Source organism: Heterodontus francisci, chromosome 7 (assembly GCF_036365525.1).
Source record: "Heterodontus francisci isolate sHetFra1 chromosome 7, sHetFra1.hap1, whole genome shotgun sequence".
NCBI lineage: Eukaryota > Metazoa > Chordata > Chondrichthyes > Heterodontiformes > Heterodontidae > Heterodontus > Heterodontus francisci.
The window spans coordinates 60,776,727-60,798,067 of NC_090377.1; the positions used below are offsets into that span (position 1 = coordinate 60,776,727).

Here is a 21,341-nt window from a genome sequence, read left to right on the forward strand (position 1 = left end):
ATTGGAAGAAAGCTGAGCTTGAACATGCTGCTCCCGCCTCCTCTCCGATTCCTATTGGCTCATATCTACAGCCTGCAACTACGCAGAGACCTTCCCCAGCGAATAATTGGTCAACGGAACGTCAATCATACTTAAGCCACTCCCATTTAGATGGAACACACTGTTTATCAAACAGAGCAATAATGTGCTGAGATTGGGGAAGAATTAACAGAAACAGATCCTCCTATTAGTGGCAGAGTCATTTTTAATCCCTACACAAACCTCAGTAAAGCAGTTATGCACACAGGACTGAAAGGGACTTGGACTGGAAGAAGGTATGTAGTGAGGTTCCGCGGGGGTCGGTATTAGCACGTCTTTTTCTTGATCGATAGTGTTGTCCTTGAGTTAGGTGCACAGGGCACAATTTAAAAGTTTACAGATAACACAAAACTTGGAAGTATTGAGAGGAGGATAGTGATACACATCAAGAGGACATAGACAGGCTGGTGAATTGGGCAGACAGGTAGCAGATGCAGTTTAAATGTAGAGAAATGTGTAGTGATTCATTTTTGTCAAAATAACAGAGGCAATGTAAAGAAAATACAAGTCAAAAGGTGGCCGTGCAGGTTGAGAAAGAAGTTAATAAAGCATATGGCATCCTGGACTTTATAAGAGTACAAAAGTAAAAGCAAGGAGGTTATAAAACTTTGGTTCAGCCACATTGGAGCATTGTATCCAATTCTGGGCACCACACTTTGGAAAGGATACAGAAAAGATTAATGAGAATTGTTGCAGGTATTAGAGACTTCACGTATGTGGATAGATTAGAGAAGCTGGGGCTGTTTACTTGACAAGAGAAGGCTGAGAGGAGAATTAATAGAGGTGTTCAAAAGCATCAGGGGTCCAGACAGAGCAGATAGGGAGAAACTAGTTCCATTGGCAGAAGGGTTAAGAACTAGAGGGCACCAATTTAAGGTGAATGGTGAAATTGGCTGCGTGACAGGAAAAAGAATAGTGATTAATGGATGTTTTTCAGGCTAGAAGAGGGTTTATAATGGAGTTCCCCAGGAGTCAGTGTTGGAACCCTTGCTCTTCCTGATTTTATACCTAGACCTTGGTGTAGAGGGTACAATTTCAAAACTTGATGATACAAAATTTGGAAGCACTGTGAACTGTGAGGAGGATACTATAGAACTTCAAAAGGACATAGACAAGTTGGTGTAATGGGTGGACAAGTGGCAGATGAAGTTCATTTGAAGTGACGTGCTGACATGATGGGCTGAATGGCCCCCTTCTACGCTGTAATAATTCTGTGATTAGGATCTGGAATGCACTGCCCAACAGTGTGGTGGAGGCAGATTCAACTGAGGCTTTCAAAAAGGAATTGAATAATTATCTGAAGAGAAAATATTTGCAGGGCTATAGGAGAGAAGGGAATGGGACTAGCTGAGTTGCTCTTGCAGAGTGCCAGCACAGAAACATCAGGGTAAATGGCCTCCTTCTTTGCTGTAACTAGTGAAAGAAGTGACAATATCTTGAGTTATTTAGGGGCCATCTTGGGGCATACACACCAATGTTTTGCACTGACAAATGAACTATACTGATTTTTTTATCCTGAATTCTATATAATTTTTAAGATTGTAATATTCCAGTCTTGGTTCACAAATAGTCTGTTTTGCTATTTGTACTTAACACTAGTCAGAAAACTCTGACCATTAACTAAAATTATGTCTGATTATAGTAGTTCAGAATGTGAATTTTTCTATACAAAAGTAATCATGATTCAGGAAGTGATTGGCACCTTTACCTCATCAGCCTTTGGAATTGCTATGAAGGAATAGCTCAAATTGGTTATGCAATAGTAGGTACTGGTCATACATTGCTCATGTGTTGGTCAGATAATGTATTCAGAAATTTACTCGAAGGAAGACTTCATGCACATGGGAACAGGGGTAATCCATTTAATCCCTCAAGCCTGTTCCACCTGTTGTGGAGAAAATGTAACCTCTCTTGGGTCCACAGGATTAAAGCAAATAAGGATTTTATTTCTCAAGCATATGCAAGGGAGAGGCCCTCTGGTTCCCCAAACAGCTTCTCATCCATTTTATACAGCTATCAAAATTTTAGAATATCATGCAGGACCAGGCCAGAGGGTTAATAAGCCATTAGTTCAGTGACACAGACAGAACGAACAGACAAACAAAGAAATCACAGGACACTAAAATAATACGCAAACAGAAACTTATGCACACGAGTTTTCTTCCTGAATCCTGCCCAAGTCTGTTCAGGACAGTTCCCTAAAAAAGGGTAAACCACCACCAAATTATTTACTGCCAACTTTCTAAAAGCCTTGATCTTTCCTCATGACTCCTGTGCACTACATACCCACTCTCTTGGCCTTATGTGCCCATGACAGAGCTACAATTCCCTTTTCTGTTTTATCCTTCATTTATGTGCTTGTTTTTTTTAATCTTAGATGACAGTTTAGTTTCTTAAAAGTAACTTGCTAAATTACACTGGACTTTTTGCATCTCAAATTCAAATCGTTGCTGGGGTGACAGGTTTTGTTAATGTTCCATTGATTTCTTCCCAAAAGAAACATTTTTCTATATTCATAGAAACCACCTAGAATGCTCGTTCTTTAGTTTGTCTACATTTGATTTTCCCTTTAAACTTTGAAACATCTCCATCGGGAAAACAGCATTTTAGATTAAACTCTAATTATTTCCAAACCTTTAACATTTTTTAAAGAGGTTCCTAACTCATTTTTTTTTTGATACAAAGTGATTCCAAATTCCAATTCACAGCAATAAACATTTAAAAGTCAAAACTGTCCATGTTCTATACGAGTGAGCCTTATATCTGGAATTAAATACTCCCTCATACCATGAGATGATAACTTCAAAGTTCATTGTGGTCACTAATGAAATTCCAGTTTTCCCCAACTTAACAGGTCAGTTTACCTTAATAATTTAAATTTAACTCAAACCAATGTTTATCAACAACACGTAGAACAGAATAGCATGTTCTTTTTAAAAGAAAAGGTAAATTACGTCATTTTTCATGTTCTTCTGGCACCTTTTCAAATGACAAATAACTTTTTCTTTAGTTTATTAAACATTCTTACAACAAAGACTTAACACCAGCCTCTTAAACTAACTTTAAAATCTTTCCAATATCTCCTTTATTTATCCTTTGTCAGTAAGACATGTCTTTAATTTAAACTACAAAAAAAAAAGCAATAGCAGATTTTAAACTTTGGTCCAATTAAAGCAAAGCATTTACAAACTTAAAATTGGATTTCTGACAGGCATTTCCAAGCCTTCAAGGCTGAAGCTAATCTCTTACAAAATTGTGCATTGCCTTTTCACAGTTTCAAAACTGACTTTTAAAATACGAATAAAACACTACACCAGCATCTTTAATTTAAAATGTAATTCAGCTTTACATCCCATTTCTGGGTGCACAATCCTAAATTGAAAATCAACATACTCCGCAGTTAAATTCACACTTTCTTAATTCCAAACTAGTTTGAAATATTGATTCCTTTAATGGGTTATGAATTCATAGCACCAAAAATCTGCATTAAATTCCTAGGACAACAAAGGGTTAACAACTGTTAGCTCTATAGCACAAAAGCTACAGACAATGACAAAGTCGTGGAAGCTTCCAACATTTATACAGACTCTAACAAAGACACAGTAACTTGTTTTTATTCACTTTAAATCTCACCAAAGCATCTTGTTTAAATAGTCCCTCTTACTTCAACCCGATACCTCTCACATTCCCACTCTGGCTCTTGCCCTAACACTTGTAAAGTCTTCTTGTTTTTGGCTGCCAAAAATTTGGTGAATTACCCTTTGGGTCATTACCCTTTGGGTCCCCACTCCAGCTCCTTATTTGCCATGGCTGAGGTTTTATAGTCTGACTATTGTTACTATTTATGGGGGGGGGGGGGGGGGGGCATGGACCTCTTGTTACCCTACGATCATTCCTATGTGGGAAACGGAACTCTCGTTTCCTCTCTGATCGTTCTTACTTCACCTGGTTAACTCAGAGAATGAGATTACCTCCTCGTTTACTCAAGAAACTGCTGTGCCATCTTTAGTTACTCCATCCATGGACCTATTCTTTGGTTCGGATCCTCAAATTGGCCCACCAGCTTCCCATCTCGAACGTCGACCTCCCTATCTAATGGGAGATAAAGTAAATGTATCCACCCACCCTGAAGCTGATGTTTGACCGGGCTCCGGCAACTGAGCGGCAGGATCCTGCCAACTACGCCAAACTGTTGTGGTGAAAATGTAACCACTCTCGAGTCCACAGGATTAAAGTAAATAGGACTTTATTTCTCAAGCATATGCAAGGGAGAAGCTCTCTGGTTCTCCAAACAGCTTCTCAGTGAAACAGAGTCTGTTGTACACATTTGTGGAATACAATGACCATTACTCATTGTTCACACTACCCCGACACATTCCAGGTCTGCAGCTTGATTAATAACCTGGATTGTATTGCCCCACAAACAAACATTCTCCTGCCATCTCCTCTCAAATGTGGAAGCTGCCAGCTTCCATAGTTTATGGCATCCTGTCTCACCCTTATCTCTTTGATTAGTGAAGAACAGCACGTTTACACAGACTGTGAAGGCAATTAAGTACAGAGCTGAAACAAAAACAAGAAATGCTGGAATCACTCAGCAGGTCTGGCAGCATCTGTGGAAAGAGAAGCAGAGTTAACGTTTCGGGTCAGTGACCCTTCTTCGGAACTGACAAATCAGAGCTGTACAGTTCCAGCATAATGGCCAAGTATCCCATCATTCCATAGTCCCTTACAACTGCAGTCATTCTTCTAAACTTAATACATTCTAATACTAATTCTACTCATTGTTGCCCTTCTGGTCCCACTTCACTCCATCCAATAAGATCATGGTGACCCAATTCCATAAAGTTGTCTTTGCCCATTGCCATTAAACACCTTTAGTTAATTTTAAATTTGAGATCTAGCATCAATGGTAATGTGGATGAAACGAAACTTGGAAGCATTGTGAATTGTGAGGGGAATTGTGTAGAACCTCAAAAGGACATAAATTGGTGGAATAGGTAGACGAGCAGATGAAATTTAATGCAGAGGTTGAGAGAGCTGTAAAGCATACAGTATCCCAGGCTTTATTAATAGGGGCATAAGAGCAAGGTGAATATGTTGATCTTGTGTAACACATTAGTTTGGCCTCAGCTGGAGTATTGCTTCCAGTTCTGAGCACCGCACTTTAGGAAAGACGTGAAGGCATTGGAGAGAGTGCAGAAAAGATTCGCAAGAATGAGATGCGGAACTTCAGTTACGAAGATAAATTGAGAAGTTAGGACCATTTTCCATACAGGAGAGAAGGCCAAGAGGTAATTTGATAAAGGTATTCAAAATCATGAGGGGTCTAAGCAGAGGAGATGGGGAGAAACTGTTCCCACTCGCGAAAGGATCAAGAACAAGAGAGCACAGATTTAAAGTAATTGGCAAAAGCATTGGCAACATGAAAAACACACACAAGTGGTTAGGATCTGGAATACACTGTCTGAGTGTGGTGAAGGCAGGTTCAATCAAGGCATTCAAAAAGGGAATTAAACTGTTATCTGAAAAGGAATAATCTGCAAAGTTATGGGGAGAAGGCAAGAGCGTGGCACTTGGTAAATCGTTCTTTCAGACAGCCAATGCACCAACACAGACATGACAGGGCAAATGGCCTGTGTGTTACAATAATTCTGTGACTGATCAATTGCCATTTACAGGAGAGTTCCAAACCTCGTGTGTGTGAAGCTTTTCCCCAAATTCATTCCTGAAAGGTCTGGCTCTAATTTTTGTCCAGGCTCCCCAATCCTCGACTTCCCAACCAGCAGAAATAGTTTTTCTCCATCTACTCCATCTGTTCCACTTAATATCTTAAAAATTTCAATCACATCACCAGTTACCCTTCAAAATCCAGAGAATACAACCCCCATTTGTTTAATCTCCTTGTAATTTAACCCTTGGTGTCCAGGTATCATTTTGGTATATCTACACTACAGTCCCAAGGCCAATATATCTTTCCTAAGGTGTGGTTCCCAGAACTATTCAGTACTCCAGGTGTGAAGTAACCAATGCTTTGTATAGCTGTAGCATAACCCTCTACCCCTTTGTAATCCTGTCCTCTAGATATAAAAGACCAGTATTCCATTAAGCTTTGATCACTTTTTTCATACCTGTCCATGACATTTTAATGATCTATGTGCATGGACCACCAACTGTCCACCCCAGTCTTTGGACATCTTACTGTTTTTAGCTTTTCACCCTATTCTATCCCTTTTATGTCCAAAGTGGGTGACTTCACATTTTCCTATATTTAAATCCATTTTCCATAGTTTCTCCATTAATCTCTTTACAAATTTATGCTTCCATGTACACTGCTTACAATGCTGCCTTATCTGTGTCATTGCCAAAGTTGGATATGTGGCTTTCTAACCCATCACCCAAGTCACTAATGAATAGTGAATAGGTGTGGCCCCAACACAGATCCTTAGAGGACAGCACTAGTTGCATCCTGCCAATTGACTTAGCTGCCCATTATCCCTCCTGTCTGCTGCCACTCAGCAAAAACCAGGCCAATATTTTGCCTTCAATTTCATAAGCTTCCAATTTTAGTTAACAGTCTCTTATGAAGGCTTCATCAAATGCCTTCTGGAAGTCTATTTAAATAATATCCATATACATTCCCCTGTCCATTTTAGTCAGCTCTTAGATTTTAAAAAAAAAAAATCAGGCATGATCTACCCCTTACAAATTCATGCTCACTCTGATCAGTTGAAAATTTGGAGGCAGTCCATTTTTAATTATAAACACTAATAACATCTGTTGTCAGGAGTTCAAGCTAACTGGTCAACAACTGCCTCACCTTTCTAAATGGTTGTGAGACAAACACAATTTCCCTATCTAAAAAGGGACAGTTCCCGAATCAAGAGAACATTGGAAGATCATAATCGGGTCATCTGTAACAGTCTTCCCTACTACTTTTAAAACCTGGGATAGAAACCACCTGGTGCTTCGAATTTGTGACTCGCTAGTGCCATTACGTTCTTCAGTAATGTTATTTTGCTGACATTAATTTCAGTATACAAATGTTCACTTTCCTCAGGGTAGTGTCCTAGGTCCAACCATCTTCAGCTGCTTCACTTACCTTCCCTTCATCACAAGGTCAGAAGTGGAGATGTTCACTGATGATTGTATGATGTTCAGCACCATTTGTGACTCCTCAGATACTGAAGCAGCCCATGTCCAAATGCAGCGTGACCAAGGCGGACCTGCGAAGAGACAGGCACCGGCGAGCTGGAGTTCCAGTGGCGTAAAAGAGGCATACTGTCACACACTTTCACAGGGACAGTGAGTGTTTAAGGAGTGACGTCACAGTTCAGAAAGTGACGCGTTACAAGGGGAGGCAGCTAATTGGCAAGTATGAACAGGTGAATATTTCTATCCTTTTTTACTACTTTCAATAGCCGAAGTAAAAGTAAAGGTAGGGAATCTAGATTGTAGTAGGTAGTGTTGGGAGTAGAATAAGGTCCCTATTGTAATTAGTACTCAATTATAGGGAATAACGAAGGAACTTAATCTAAGGCTAAGTCATGGCAGGAGAGCTCAGCCCTGTGGCATGCTCCTCTTGCGCTATGTGGGAAATCAGGGACACTTCTAATGTCCCTGGCGACCATGCGTGCAGGAAGTGTGTCCAGCTGCAGCTACTAGCTGACTGCATTGCGCAGCTGGAGCTGCGGATGGACTCACTGTGGAGCATCCGCGATGCTGAGGACATCATGGATAGTATGTTTAGCGAGGTGGTCACACCGCAGGTAATGGCTGCAGAGGCAGAAAAGGGATGGGTGACCACCAGGAGGAGAATCAGGCGCAGGCAGGTAGTGCAGGGGTCCCCTGTGGCCATCCCTCTCTCAAACAGATATACCCCTTTGGATACTGTTGGGGGGGGTGGGTGGAATGGCCTCCCAGGGGAAAGCAGCAACAGCCAAGTTCGTGGCACCACGGATGGTTCTGCTGCACAGGAGAGGGTAAAAAAAAAGAGTGGGACAGCCATACTGATATGATTGAATCCCCCAAGGGGAACAGACAAGTGTTTCAGTGGCCGCAAACGAGACCCCAGGATGGTGTGTTGCCTCCCTGGTGCTAGGGTCAAGGATGCCTTGGAGCGGCTGCAGGACATTCTGAAGGGAGACTGAACAGAAGTCATAGTACACATTGGTACCTACAACATATGTAGAAAGAGGGATGAGGTCCTGCAACAAGAATTTAGGGAGCTATATAGAATAAAAAGCAGGACCTCAAAAGATTGTCATCTCTGGATTACTCCCAGTGCCATATGCTAGTGAGTATGGGAATAGGAGGATAGAGCAGATGAATGTGTGGCTGAGGAGGTGGTGCAGGAAGGAAGGCTTTAGTTTCCTGGATCACTGGGTCTGTTCCTGGCAAAGGTGGGACTTGTACAAGTTGGACAGGTTGTACCTGAACCGGAACGGGACCAACATCCTTGCTGGGAGGTTTGCTACTGCTGGGGGCGGGGGTGGGGGTTTAAAACTAATTTAGCAGGGGGATGGGATACAGAGTGGAGTTACAGTAGGGGGTGATGCAGAGTCAAATGTAGAAGAGAAACTGAGTCAGTCTGGAAGGCAGAGCAAATATAGACCTGTTAAGGCACAAGTGAAAAAAGTGCTAGGCTGGATTGCATCTATTTTAATGCAAGGAGTCTTACTAGTAAGGCAGATGAATTGAGGGCATTGATTAGCACATGGGATTATGATTTACTTGCTATTACAGAGACATGGTTGAGGGCGATGCAGGACTGGCAGCTCAATATTCCAAGGTATAGAATCTTCAGGTGCGACAGGGAAGAGGATAAAAGAGGAGGTGGCATCGCACTGTTGATCAAGGAGTCAATTACTGGAGTAAGGAGGGGTGATATCTTAGAAAGTTTCTCAAATGAGGCCATATGGGTAGAACTTGAAAACAAAGAGGGGGCAATCACTTGGCTGGGAGTGTACTACAGGCGTCCCGTCAGGGAGAGATAGAGGAACAGATACGTAGGCAAATCTCAGGTGTAAAAATAATAGGGTAATAATAGTAGGGGATTTCAATTTCCCTATCAACTAGGATGGTCTTAGTACAGAAGGCTTGGGTGGGGGGGGGCATAATTCTTAAAATGCATACAGGAGAGCTTTTTTGAGTCAGTACATAGATATTCCTACAAGAGAAGGGGCAGTACTGGACCTAATTCTAGGGAATGAAGCCGGACAAGTGGTTGAAGTGGCAGTGGGGGAACATTTCGGGGATAGTGACCATAACTCTAAGATTTAAGATAGTTGTGGAAAAAGGACAAAGATGAACCAAAAATAAAAGGTACTGGATTGAGGGAAGGCCGATTTCAATATGATAAAACAGGATCTGGCCAAAGTGGACTGGGAGCAGCTACTTGTAGGAAAGTCTACATCAGACCAGTGGGAATCATTCAAAAAGGAACGTGTGTGTGTTCAGGGCCAACATGTTCCCGTAAAGGTGAAGGGTAGGACCAACAAGTCCAGGGAACCCTGGATGTCAAGGGATATAGAGGATTGGATCAGTAAAAAAAGAAAAAGAGGATTATGGCAGATTCAGAGTGCTGAAAACAGTGGAGGCACTAGAGAAGTATAGAGGGGTACTTGAAGTAAATTAGGAGAGAAAAGAGGGGACATGAAAAAACACTGGCGGGCAAGATAAAGGAAAATCCTAAGGCATTTTATATGTATATTAAGGGCAAGAGGATAACCAGGGAAAGAGAAGGGCCCATTAAGGACCAAAGTGGCAATGTGTGTGTGGAGCCGGAGGACATAGGTGAGGTTTTAAAAGATTAGTTTTCATGTGTTCACATTGGAGAAGGACGATGTAGGTGTACAGATCGGGGGTGGGGGGGTGCGTGGATTCTGAAATACTTGAACATATTAGCATTGAAAAAGGAGGAAGTATTAGCTGTTTTAGCAGGCCCAGATGAGATGTATCCCAGGTGGTTATGTGAGGCAAGGGAGGAGATTGCAGGGGCTCTGACACAAATTTTCAAATCCTCACTGGCCACAGGAGAGGTACCAGAGGATTGGAGGACAGCAAATGTGGTACCAATATTTACCATATAGCAGGGATAAACCCGGTAATTACAGGCCAGTGAGTCTAACATCAGTGGTTGGGAAACTATTGGAAAAACTTCTGAGGGACAGGATTAATATCCACTTGGAGAGGCAAGGATTAATCAGGGATAGTCAGCATGGCTTTGTCAGGGGGAGATCGTGTCCGACTAACTTGATTGAATTTTTCGAGAAGGTGACGAAATGTGTAGATGAGGGTAAAGCAGTTGATGTAGTCTCTGTGGACTTCAGTAAGGCTTTTGATAAGGTCCCACATGAGAGATTGATTAAGGTGGTAAGAGCCTATGGGATCCAGAGCAATTTGGATCCAAAATTGGCTTAGTGGCAGGAAGCAGAGGGTGATGGTCGAGGGTAGTTTTTGCGACTGGAAGCCTCTGACCAGTGGCGTACCACAGCAATCGGCACTGGACCCTTACTGTTTGTAGTGTACATTAATGATTTAGATGTGAATATAGGAGATATGATCAGTAAGTTCGCAGATGACACGAAAATTGGTGGTGTCGTAAATAGTGAGGAGGAAAGCCTTAGATTACAGGACAATATAGATGGACTGGCAAGATGGGTGGAGCTGCAGCAAATGGAATTTAATCCTGAGAAGAGAGAGAGGTGATGCATTTTGGGAGGACCGACAAGGCAATGGAATATATAATGGATGGTAGGACCCTAGGAAGTACAGAGGGTCAGAGGGACCTTGGTGTACTTGTCCATAGATCACTGAAGGCAGTAGCACAGATAGATAAGGTGGTTAGGAAGACATATGGGATACTTGCCGTCATTAGCCGAGGCATAGAATATAAGAGCAGGGAGGTTATGATGGAGCTGTATAAAACGCTAGTTAGGCCACAGCTGGAGTACTGTGTACAGTTCTGGTCACCACACTATAGGAAGGATGTGATTGCACTGGAGAGGGTGCAGAGGAGATTCACCAGGATGTTGCCTGGGCTAGAGCATTTCAGCTATGAAGAGAGAGACTGAAAAGACTAGGGTTGTTTTCCTTAGAGCAGAGAAGGCTGAGGGGGGGACCTGATTGAGGTATACAAAATTATGAGGAGCATGAGGTAGATAGGAAGAAACTTTTTCCCTTAGCAGAGAGGTCAATAACCAGGGGGCATAGATTTAAGGTAAGGTGCAGGAGGTTTAGAGGGGATTTGAGGAAAAATGTTTTCACCCAGAGGGTGGTTGAATTCTGGAACACACTGCCTGAAGGGGCAGTAGAGGCAGGAACCCTCACAACATTTAAGTAGTATTTAGATGAGCATGTGAAACACCATAGCATACAAGGCTATGGGCCAAGTGCTAGAAAATGGGATTAGAATAGGTAGATGCTTGATGGCCAACACAGACACGATGGGCCAAAGGGCCTGTTTCTGTGCTGTATAACTCTATGAGCGAGATCTGGACAACATCCAGGCTTGGGCTGATAAGTGGCAAGTAACATTCATTCCATACAAGTGCCAGGCAATAACCATCTCAAACAAGAGAATCTAACCATCCCCGCCTTGATGTTCAATGGCATTACCATCGCTAAATCCCCCACTAACATCCTGGAGGTTACCATTGATCAGAAACTGAACTGGACCAGTCACAAAAGGAAGTCAGAGGCTGGGAATTCTGCAGCAAGTAAATCAACTCTGGTCTCCCCAATGCCTGTCCGCCATCTAAAAGGCACATCAGGAGTGTGATGGAATACTCTTCACTTGCCTGGATGAGTGCAGCTCAACACGCAAGAAGCTCAACACCATCCAGGACAAAGCAGCCTGCTTGATTGGCACCCCTTTCACCACCTTCAACATTTGCTCCCTCCACCACTGATGCACAGTGGCAGCAGTGTGTACCATCTATAAGATGCACTGCAGCAACTCACCAAGGCTCCTTAGACAGCACCTTCCAAACTCACCACCTCTACCACCTAGAAGGACAAGGGCAGTAGATGCACAGGAGCACCACCACCTGCAGGTTCCTCTCCAAGCCGCACACCATCATGACTTGGAATTATAAATCTGTTCCTTCACTGTTGTTGGGTCAAAATCCTGGAACTCCCTTCCTAACAGCCCAAGGACTGCAACAGTTCAAGAAGGCAGCTCACCACCACCTTCTCAAGGGCAATTAAGGATGGGCAATAAATGCTGACCTAGGCAGTGACACCCACATCCTATGAATAAGTTAAAAAAAAAAATCATTTTGGGACATTAAAAAGCCAGTATTTATTGCCCATCCTTAACTGTTTTCAAGAAGCTGCCCCTTCTATGTTGTAAAGGTACTCCCACAGTGCTGTTAGGTAAGGAGTTCCAGGATTTTAAACCCAGTGACAGTTAAGGAATGGCAATATATGTCCAAGTCTGAATGTTGGGGAACTTAAGGACAAGGGCAGCTAACCAAGGAGAAGGAAAAACCAGAGGAAAGGTTTGGAAATTGCTGTCAAAGCTTTGATCGAGTGCTGCAGTGTATCCTGCAGATAGAACACACTGCAGCCAGTTTATTGGTGATAGAGAAAGTAGATGGACCGGCAAACTGACTGCTTTGGCCTGGATACAGTCAGAGAATGTATTGCTAATTTGAGAGCTGCATCTTGCTTGTAAAAAGATAGAAAAAAAATTGTTCCATGACAGAGGCACGTCGGGTTATTTTTTCAAACTAGATTTAAAGTGCCAGACTTCATGCACAGCTTGGAAAACAAAATCAAGACTACAGCCAATGCCTCCCTGATCTGGCTTCATAGTAAACAAGTCACTAACTTAACACTTTCTTGGATTTTCCAAATTGCAATATGGAAGTATGTGGTCAGTAGCTCCTCACCACAGAGGCAAGAGCAGATGGTGCATCAGAAGGATAAATCCTCATACCACAATGTGTGCACTTCCACCGTCTGCATGAGTTCAAAGTCTCAGTAAATTGTAAGCAATGTCCAAAATATTTATAGCTTTTAGCTGAACAGGCCACTAGCCATCATCTGATCTAGAAGCAAGCAAGAAACAATTCATCCAATTTGAATACTAGGGAAGGCATCTTTCCCTACTTTAAATTCATGTTTTGAAGGGTGGAGGAGTAAAGATGTAAAGTAGAAATGAAAAACAAATACTATTGTGCATGCATCAAAAAGGTAGTTTATAGCAATGGAGGGAGAAAAAGGGCAACAGGGTAAACATTTAAGTTCTTATTTTGGTCCCTTCAAAACAAGCCAAACCACAAAATGGAAATAAATATCTTTTGAAAACCACTGTAGCACTGTTACTTCGCACATGTTACTTAGTTCTGGAAAACGATCAAGGTTAAAAAGGGTAACTGCACTACAACTGCTTCCATTGGAAACAGTTGTCTTATTGTAGTTCATTTTTAATAGATCACATTTAGCTCAGGAGACACTGACGACACACTTTGATGCACCCTTATTAGACAGAAATGGCAACCATGTTGGACTAACAGTTTAAAGATACATACAAGGAGCTGTAGCTTTGTGCAGCCTAAGAGTGTGGCATTCACATTTCAAACATGGATCATTGCTTTCTTCAATCTGCATGGTGGCTGTCACAGGGTGTACACAACCACTTTTGATTCAATGTCTTTCAACACTTGCGTGGCTGGTGAATAATGTGCAGTTGTCTAGGCAGTGGAATCTTCTCCAGAGCAGGCTGAGGCTTCTGATGTGCATTTGTAGGTGGAAAGTTACGACTCAGCTAAAAGGAAATAAAACATGTAGGTAATCAGCCTGTTAGGAACCGCAGAAAAAATTCTATAAACAGTTTTAGGGTTACAGAATCAAAAGGCAATTATTTCCAGGCATGTGCCCTCTACAATTGGAATACTCTGCATGTTGTAGGAAAAAAATGAAACTACAGCCAGTTTGCCAAGGAATTCTAAAATCCAAAACAAATTTTACATGCATAATGTCAGTGGTTTTGCTGTGATTGTACCTGGAGAGATGGTATTTTTAAGATCAGAGGACCTCACTTGCATGGCTTTGGGTGACGTATCACTTTTGCCACCCATCTAGCCCATGCCAGCAGAATTGCAGTCAGCTATCCACCCACAAAAGGTAGTTTGGTTTGCCTGCTGTTTCTCAGTCTCTTCCCTCTCCCTCCTTTGTTTCCCCAAGTAATTAAATTGTTGCTGCCAGAGGGAATTAACTGGCGACATTAGATTTTTGATTCTGGTTTGATGACTCACATTTTAAAATACTATATGACTATAACTTTTTAATGCAATCAGATCTTTGCTGCTCAAGATAGTTCAGACAATATACTATGCTATTTACAAACATGTCTGTCACACCATTTTTAAAATTTCATTTTTGGAATGTGGGCATCACTGGCAAGGCCAGCATTTATTGTCCTCAAGGTGATGAGCCACCTTCTTGAACTGCTGCAGTCTGTGTGGTGTCGGTACTCCCACAGTTCTATTAGGGAGGGAGTTCCAAGATTTTGACTCTGGTAGTGAAGGAATGGTGATATATTTCTAAGTCAGGATGGTGTGTGTCTTGGAAGGGAACTTACAAGTGGTGTTCCCTGTGCCTGCTGCCCTTGTTCAAGGTTGTAGAAATTGTGTGTTTGGAAGGTGCTATTGAAGCAGACTTGGTAAGTTGCTGCAGTGCATCTTAGAGATGGTACACACTGCAGCCAATGTGCCAATGGTGGAGGGAGTGAATGTTTAAAGTAGTGGATTGGTGCCAATCAGGCAGTTTTGTCCTCTTGTTGGAGCGGTGGTCATCCAGTCTGCAAACGCGACATGAAATCGTGTGACATTGATCACAAGTCGTGGGAGTCAGTTGCCAGCATTCGCCAGAGCTGGCGGGCAGCCATAAAGACAGGGCTAAATTGTGGCGAGTCGAAGAGACTTAGTAGTTGGCAGGAAAAAAGACAGAGGCGCAAGGGGAGAGCCAACTGTGCAACAGCCCCGACAAACAAATTTCTCTGCAGCACCTGTGGAAGAGCCTGTCACTCCAGAATTGGCCTTTATAGCCACTCCAGGCGCTGCTTCACAAACCACTGACCACCTCCAGGCGCATATCCATTGTCTCTCAAGATAAGGAGGCCCAAAGAAAAAAAAGGTCATCCAGTTAAGTGGGGAGTATTCCATTATGCTTCTGGTTTGTTTTGTAGATAGAGTGGAGGGGCATTGGAGTCAGGTGGTGAGTTACTTGCTGCAGAATCTCCAGCCTCCAACTTACTCTTGTAGTCACAGGTTGTGTGGCTGGTCCATTTATGTTTTTGGACAGAATAGAAAAGGGACTGTAGTTTCCATTTGATTGTGTTAGTTTTGGGGCACAATTCACCCAAAACTGATGTAACTAGCACAGAAGATAGTGGAATTTTTAAGCGCAAAGTGTTTCTGGAATCTTTTTTTTTAAAGCTAGAAGTCTGCCCTTCCCGCAAAACTGACCACACTCAATCACCTTTGGGAGTGTCTCCTAATCGTGTCCTTTGCAGGCATTTGTAGAACCTCAAAATTAAGCTGGACCTTTTGGGTGCAAGGACACAAGTATGTTTTAAAAGGGTTGAATGTAATTAAAACTTTGCTAAGAGGCTGACTATTGTACCCTAATATAACTGAAGGGTTTTGCATATTCAAAAGTCATTTCCAGTTATTTGAAAATTGAGTTACTTACAGGCGATGGATTGACAATTTTTAAAATGCTTATTTTTGATAAACCCATTTTCGATGGTAATGAATCAAACTTCAAATCAGTACTTGAACACCAAGGAATTTAAAGCAAAATTTTAAAATCATCTTTTAAAAACTGCTGAAGTTTGCTATGCTGGATAATGGAAGATTGTGTTTGGTGATGCGCACAAGTTTGAGCAGAAACCCGGCCAATGGAGTGGGAGGGGGTGTGTGGTTGGTGATAGAAAAATAATTTCAAAGCTGGTGTTGTTTTGGGTACAATTTGTGCCCAGATTGTCGACTGTGCTCAAAGTGCAAACTCTACCTTGTACTTCCTGTTCCACAAATGTTGATTGGCAGTTCAGCAAAATTACAAATAAAGTGTACCAACACACTGCCATGGATTATTATTTCAGTTTCATTAGTGCAAAGTTGTTTGCAAAGTCACCACTCTGGTTGGAAACTTTCTAAGACAGAAAAAAGGCTAATGGCAAAGTTACAGCATTGGCCAGGCTGTCTGAATGCTCAAAATATGCAAGACAAATAACCCAAGGGCTCCTCTAGAGATAAATTTACTACTAGCATGTAGAAACACCAGATATAGCTTACCCTCCAATGGATTGGTGCACCATAGTCAAATAACTTCCCAACACAAATCAAGGCTCAGGTAATAAGTAGCTACTTCAGAACTATCAGCAAGTAGATATGGGGTGGGGAGAAAATTGAGAAGGGAAGACCAACATCTTTTTAAAAGCTGAAATAGGTTACCATCCACAGCACCCCCAAAATACTGGTTTTAAAGAAAAATTATTTTTAAACAGGCTGGGCTAAAGTTCGCAAGTACTGGTTAGGTTTGTTATACCATGTTAGAGGCACCACATAAATACCTCATCCAAAACTCATTGTGCAAGAATGGACATATGAGCTACTTAACTTTTTGAGTGGTAGGAGGAAGAGAGAAAAGTTGGTGGGAGGGGGTCGGTGTTGGTGGTGAGAAAAGAGAAGTGGGGATTACAAGCAAATCTAATCCTGGCCTCATCCAACATCAACTTACTCTAGTGCTACTTGACTCAAAATGGAAAGCTTAGACAACAAACATATTTAAAAAAAAACACATTTAAAATTGGCAAATACACAAATCTTGTTTTGAATTAAAAATACAAGTAAAATAACTTCAATAGAATCCAATTACTCACCTTATCAATAGTTCTAGCCAAAACAAAACTCATTTTTGACACGTTGATAGCAGTACTGGAGATAAAAAAGAAAACTTAAGAGTACTTCAAGTTACCTGACTGGACAGAGCAGAGTTTTATGATCCAAAAGGGATGAGAAGTTACAAAGAAAATAGAACAAAACTAGTAAACCCACACCCAAGTGCTATTTGGGCATTATCCATGGTCTTCCTGATCTACATTGGCTCCTGTTTAAGAAGTGCCTCAATGTTAAAATGGTTATCCAGGTTATCAAAGCCCTCCATGGCTTTGCTCCTCCCCATCGCCAATCTCCTCCAGCCCTAGAAACCTCATATCTGTGCTCTTCCAAATCTGGCCTTTGAGCATCTGATTTTAATTGCTCTACTATTGATGACTATGCCTTCAACTACTAAGGCCGCACTGTCTGGAATTCCCTCCCTAAACGTCTCTACCTCTTCCCTATTTAAAACCTACGTATTTGAGCAAGGAATTGGTCTTCTGCCCCAATATCTCAGATAGCTAGATGTCAAATTTTTCTTTATAACACTCTGTACCTTGTGATGTTTTACCATGTTAGAGGTACCACATAAATACAAGTTTTATTTGTAGTAGAGGCACTGAAGATTGGACTACTAATTCTCAGACAATGGAACACGAGATTCCTCATTATGGAGTACCTTATTTGTTAAAAGATCCTGCACATCGTAGTACTAGCTTAAAGGGGTATTTGCAGAAGACTGGACCAGGTCACCTACCTGCCTCTTGGGAGCAAAACCAAGTTCAGAAGACTGAAGAAATGGGCATTTTTAAATACTGTATTTAAAACCTGGATTTCACAACAATGACAACAAAATTGCAAGTGTTTGCTATCATTGCTCCTCTGAAACTGACAGCAACATCTGGAGTCTGCATGCAGAAATCCAGAAGTTGATGCAAATGATTCGATGCTTCTCCATAGTATGTGCTCTTGAAATCCCTTGACTGCTGCAATCAAGTAGAAGTCATTAAACTGATGAAAACTTGTCCTACATTGGTCTCAACTCCTGAAAAAAATTACACTTTGTTGAGAGGTGTAACTGGGTTAAGATGGTATACCAAGTTCATAATGACTGAACAGCCTAACTGGCCTTAAATCTAAATTTATATTTCATAATTTCTCCATTATGAAATTTCACATTTTTTAAAGTGTTTTTAAAGTTTGATAATTCAGCTTCTCAATTTCGTGAAGGCAAAATAAATGGGAGACACATTTTAATTACGTTAAGAATTCAACAGTTTTTAACTTCCTGGTTTGTTGTCCGAGAGAATACTTCAATGAGATTGGCTGCTTACTCTGCTGGATAACATCACGGTTGCTGGACGCCTGGTAACTGTCAGTGCCAAATTCAAAGTAATGTCGGAAAATACATTTTTCTAGAAGGGATAGGGAAACGTAATATAGATTACATGGCACAGTCCTAAAGAGTGTATAGGGACAGGGACTGAGGGCGGGTAGTGGGTGGGTAAAGAGGTGGTTGTGCAGGGGGAGTTCATGTGCACAGATCTTTGAAGATGGCAGGACAGATTGAAAGAGTAGTTAGGAAAGCAGAAATAAAAACAAGAAATGCTGGAAATACTCAGCAGGTCTGGCAGCATCTGTGGAGAGAGAAGCAGAGTTAATGTTTCAGGTCAGTGATCCTTCGTCAGAACTGAGTTAGGAAAGCACATGGGTCTTGGGCTTCATAAATGGAGGCTTGGAGTACAAAAGCAGGGAAGTTATGCTGAACTTTTATAAAGCTCTGCTGAGGCCACAACTAGAATATTGTGTCGCAGTTCTGGTCAAAGACGGAGGTGAGGGGCCTTCAGAGGGTGCAGAGGAGATTTACCAGAATGGTTCCAGGATGAGGGATTTTAGCTGCAAGAATAGGTTGGATAAGCTGGGCTGTTCTCTGTGGAGGAAAAGGAGATTGAGGGAATATTTGATAGTGGTGTACAAGATTATGACAGGCTTAGATAAATAAGACAAGGACAATCTGTTCCCATTAACTGGTGGTACAAGGACTAGGGGACACAGATTTTAAATGTTTTGAGCAAGAAATGCAAGGAAGATTTAAAAAAAAAACACTGAGTGGCAATGACCTGGAACTCACTGCTTATGGGGTGGTGGAAGCAGAGAGAAATGAATGATTTCAAAAGGAGATTGGATGGGCACTTGAGGGAAATCAACTTGCAGGGCTACAGGGATAGAGCAGGGGAACTGACTGGATTGCTCGACGGGGAACAGACATGGATTTGATCGGCCAAATGGCCTCATTCTGTGCTGTAGTGACAGACTTCAAGAGGAAATTCATGCCACAGCGATCACTAGATCTTTGTGGTCTGATTTTTTTTTTTTTTAAAGTGATCAACAGCGAGTGCTGTTACTTCCCACCACTGACTGTGAAATCTGGGCCAAAAACTTAAATACTCACTTAAGGGCTTAATCCAGTCGACACACATTCAAACATACCTTTATATGAGAAATGTTGGACTGAATAGCCTGCAATATTTTTTGCCATTTTATTAGACCAAAGGAATGTTAAGTACAGCCAAGTTGTGTACAGGTCACAATTTGAACATGGACTGAAGAGAAAAAAAAAGTGCATAAAACCACCCACAAAAATTCAGATTATAAAACCTGTGCTTCAGTCACCCAACAAGTGAATCAATAAAGCCTTCCTCAGCTCAGGAGTTCCCAAGCCATTATAATGTAGCCTACATGGAGGTGATGCATAAACACTGGTGTCTGGCACATCTCTAATCTGCTAAATACATGTGCTGCAATCAAGCCTAAAATGTCCAAAAATTGCTCCATGTGGGAATCTTGTATATGCCATCATTTGAAACAGTTTCAATCATGAAATGGCCCTCAAATTGTCTGTGGGAAATTTTCCTGCAAGTAATATAGGATGCATTTAACCATCCAGGTATTTGCTGCTGCATTTCTAATTTTGCAGCTGGGGAGAGGGAGAGGGGGGGGGGGGGGGGGGGGGGGGGGTGCGGTGTGGGGACAGTGTCAGTTAGCTGCGTGCTGTAGAAAGACACCAACAGCACAGGTTCAATTCCCGTACTGGCTGTGGTAGTTCATGGAGGCCTGCCTCCTCGCCTTGCCCCATGCTTGAGGAGTGGTGACCCTCAAGCTATACATCAACTGTCTCTCCCTCTTGGGAGAAGATGCTTATGATCCTTTGGGACTATGGCTAGAACAAGTATTTTGCAGCAAGTCCATGCAGCAGAGGAAGTGACCAACTTAAGACAACCTAATTGCTCCATGCAATTACATCATAGGGTTAAGTAAGAACTATATAAATGGAAGGGATATTCTAATTGTCTGGTAATGGCTAAAGTGATTAGACAATTTCTAAACCTAGATGAAATTCAGATGACTTTAGTTTTTAAAAACTCCAAGTGAGTCCCAATCAATTATGAATCAATTAGTTAATCTACTATAAAGTGAGTGAACTGTAAGATTAAAACTTACTATGTGAAATTTTCCCATGCTAGAAACTTTCACAGCTAATTAATTTCAACTAGAGGGACATTAAGAACTAAAAATGTAAAATTATAATTGAGAATTTTCAGATGTTTTATTTCAGGTCAGCTACCAATAAATAATTCAGGGTAGTGGTCAAAGTACCAATATGTCTGAAGTCACCACAGCACAATCTGAATAGATTGCATACTAGTCATAGTGGGAATCATAAAAGTATCGAACTAACTTTCCATTTTGTGTTTAATGTATGGTGAACACCTTTGTGAAAAATAAATGAAGGCATCAACATGAAAAGGAAACTTCAAGCCAATAGTCATGTCATGACTAGGAATGACCCTGGCCTCATATGGAATAATTGAGAAGATTGCTCATTGAGATCCTACTCATTAAGATCCTGCCTCAGTTAAATCACATCCCAGATAATTAATGCTTGCAGGACTAAATGGCTACTAGTATAGTCTTTTCACATTCTTTTCAAATAGCTATTTGCCTTGCTATTTTCTTAAGCACAAATCAGAAAAAGGTATAAAGCATTTACCTTGAGCTTGGAATACATTTCTTGGTTTTTTGATCACTTCCACTTTCCTCTGGTTTTTTGGCAACCCTCATAGCACTATCTTTTGAGAGTAGAAAATAAACAGCAATTCAGTGCATAATTTCACTTTATGGTTGTTAAAATACAAACGTGGGGTCAACAAATATCTAACAAAGCAATTAAGTTGCTTTATGATCTTACTCAGTGATCAGTGCTAATCTTTTAATATACCATACTGTTAAAATGTACTAATTCCAACTAATGTTTTGTTCATGGGTTAGACAAATCAGAAATCATGGACTGACAAGACTAGTATACACTGG

The 21,341-nt window shown here is 41.5% G+C and overlaps 1 protein-coding gene across 1 annotated transcript; it reads right to left on the minus strand.

Moving 5' to 3' along the window:
- Window positions 1-13,741: 13,741 nt before the first annotated feature.
- LOC137372017 (death-associated protein-like 1) lies at window positions 13,742-21,096 on the minus strand. The gene is made up of 3 exons (XM_068035286.1): window positions 21,022-21,096; window positions 16,973-17,027; window positions 13,742-13,852 (listed from the first exon to the last, which is right to left on the minus strand). The coding sequence occupies exons 1-3, from the start codon at window positions 21,090-21,092 to the stop codon at window positions 13,742-13,744; spliced, it is 237 nt and encodes a 78-aa protein (XP_067891387.1). The 5' UTR covers window positions 21,093-21,096.
- Window positions 21,097-21,341: the final 245 nt, after the last annotated feature.

Bases quoted from the DNA above. Each gene is read 5' to 3' on its own strand.
- LOC137372017 (XM_068035286.1), bottom strand. From the start codon at position 21,092: ATGAGGGTTGCCAAAAAACCAGAGGAAAGTGGAAGTGATCAAAAAACC. The intron at 17,028-21,021 runs GTAAATGCTTTA...TTTTATCTCCAG, and splicing joins AAATGTATTCCAAGCTCAAG to TACTGCTATCAACGTGTCAA. The intron at 13,853-16,972 runs GTGAGTAATTGG...ATTTCCTTTTAG, and splicing joins TGGCTAGAACTATTGATAAG to CTGAGTCGTAACTTTCCACC.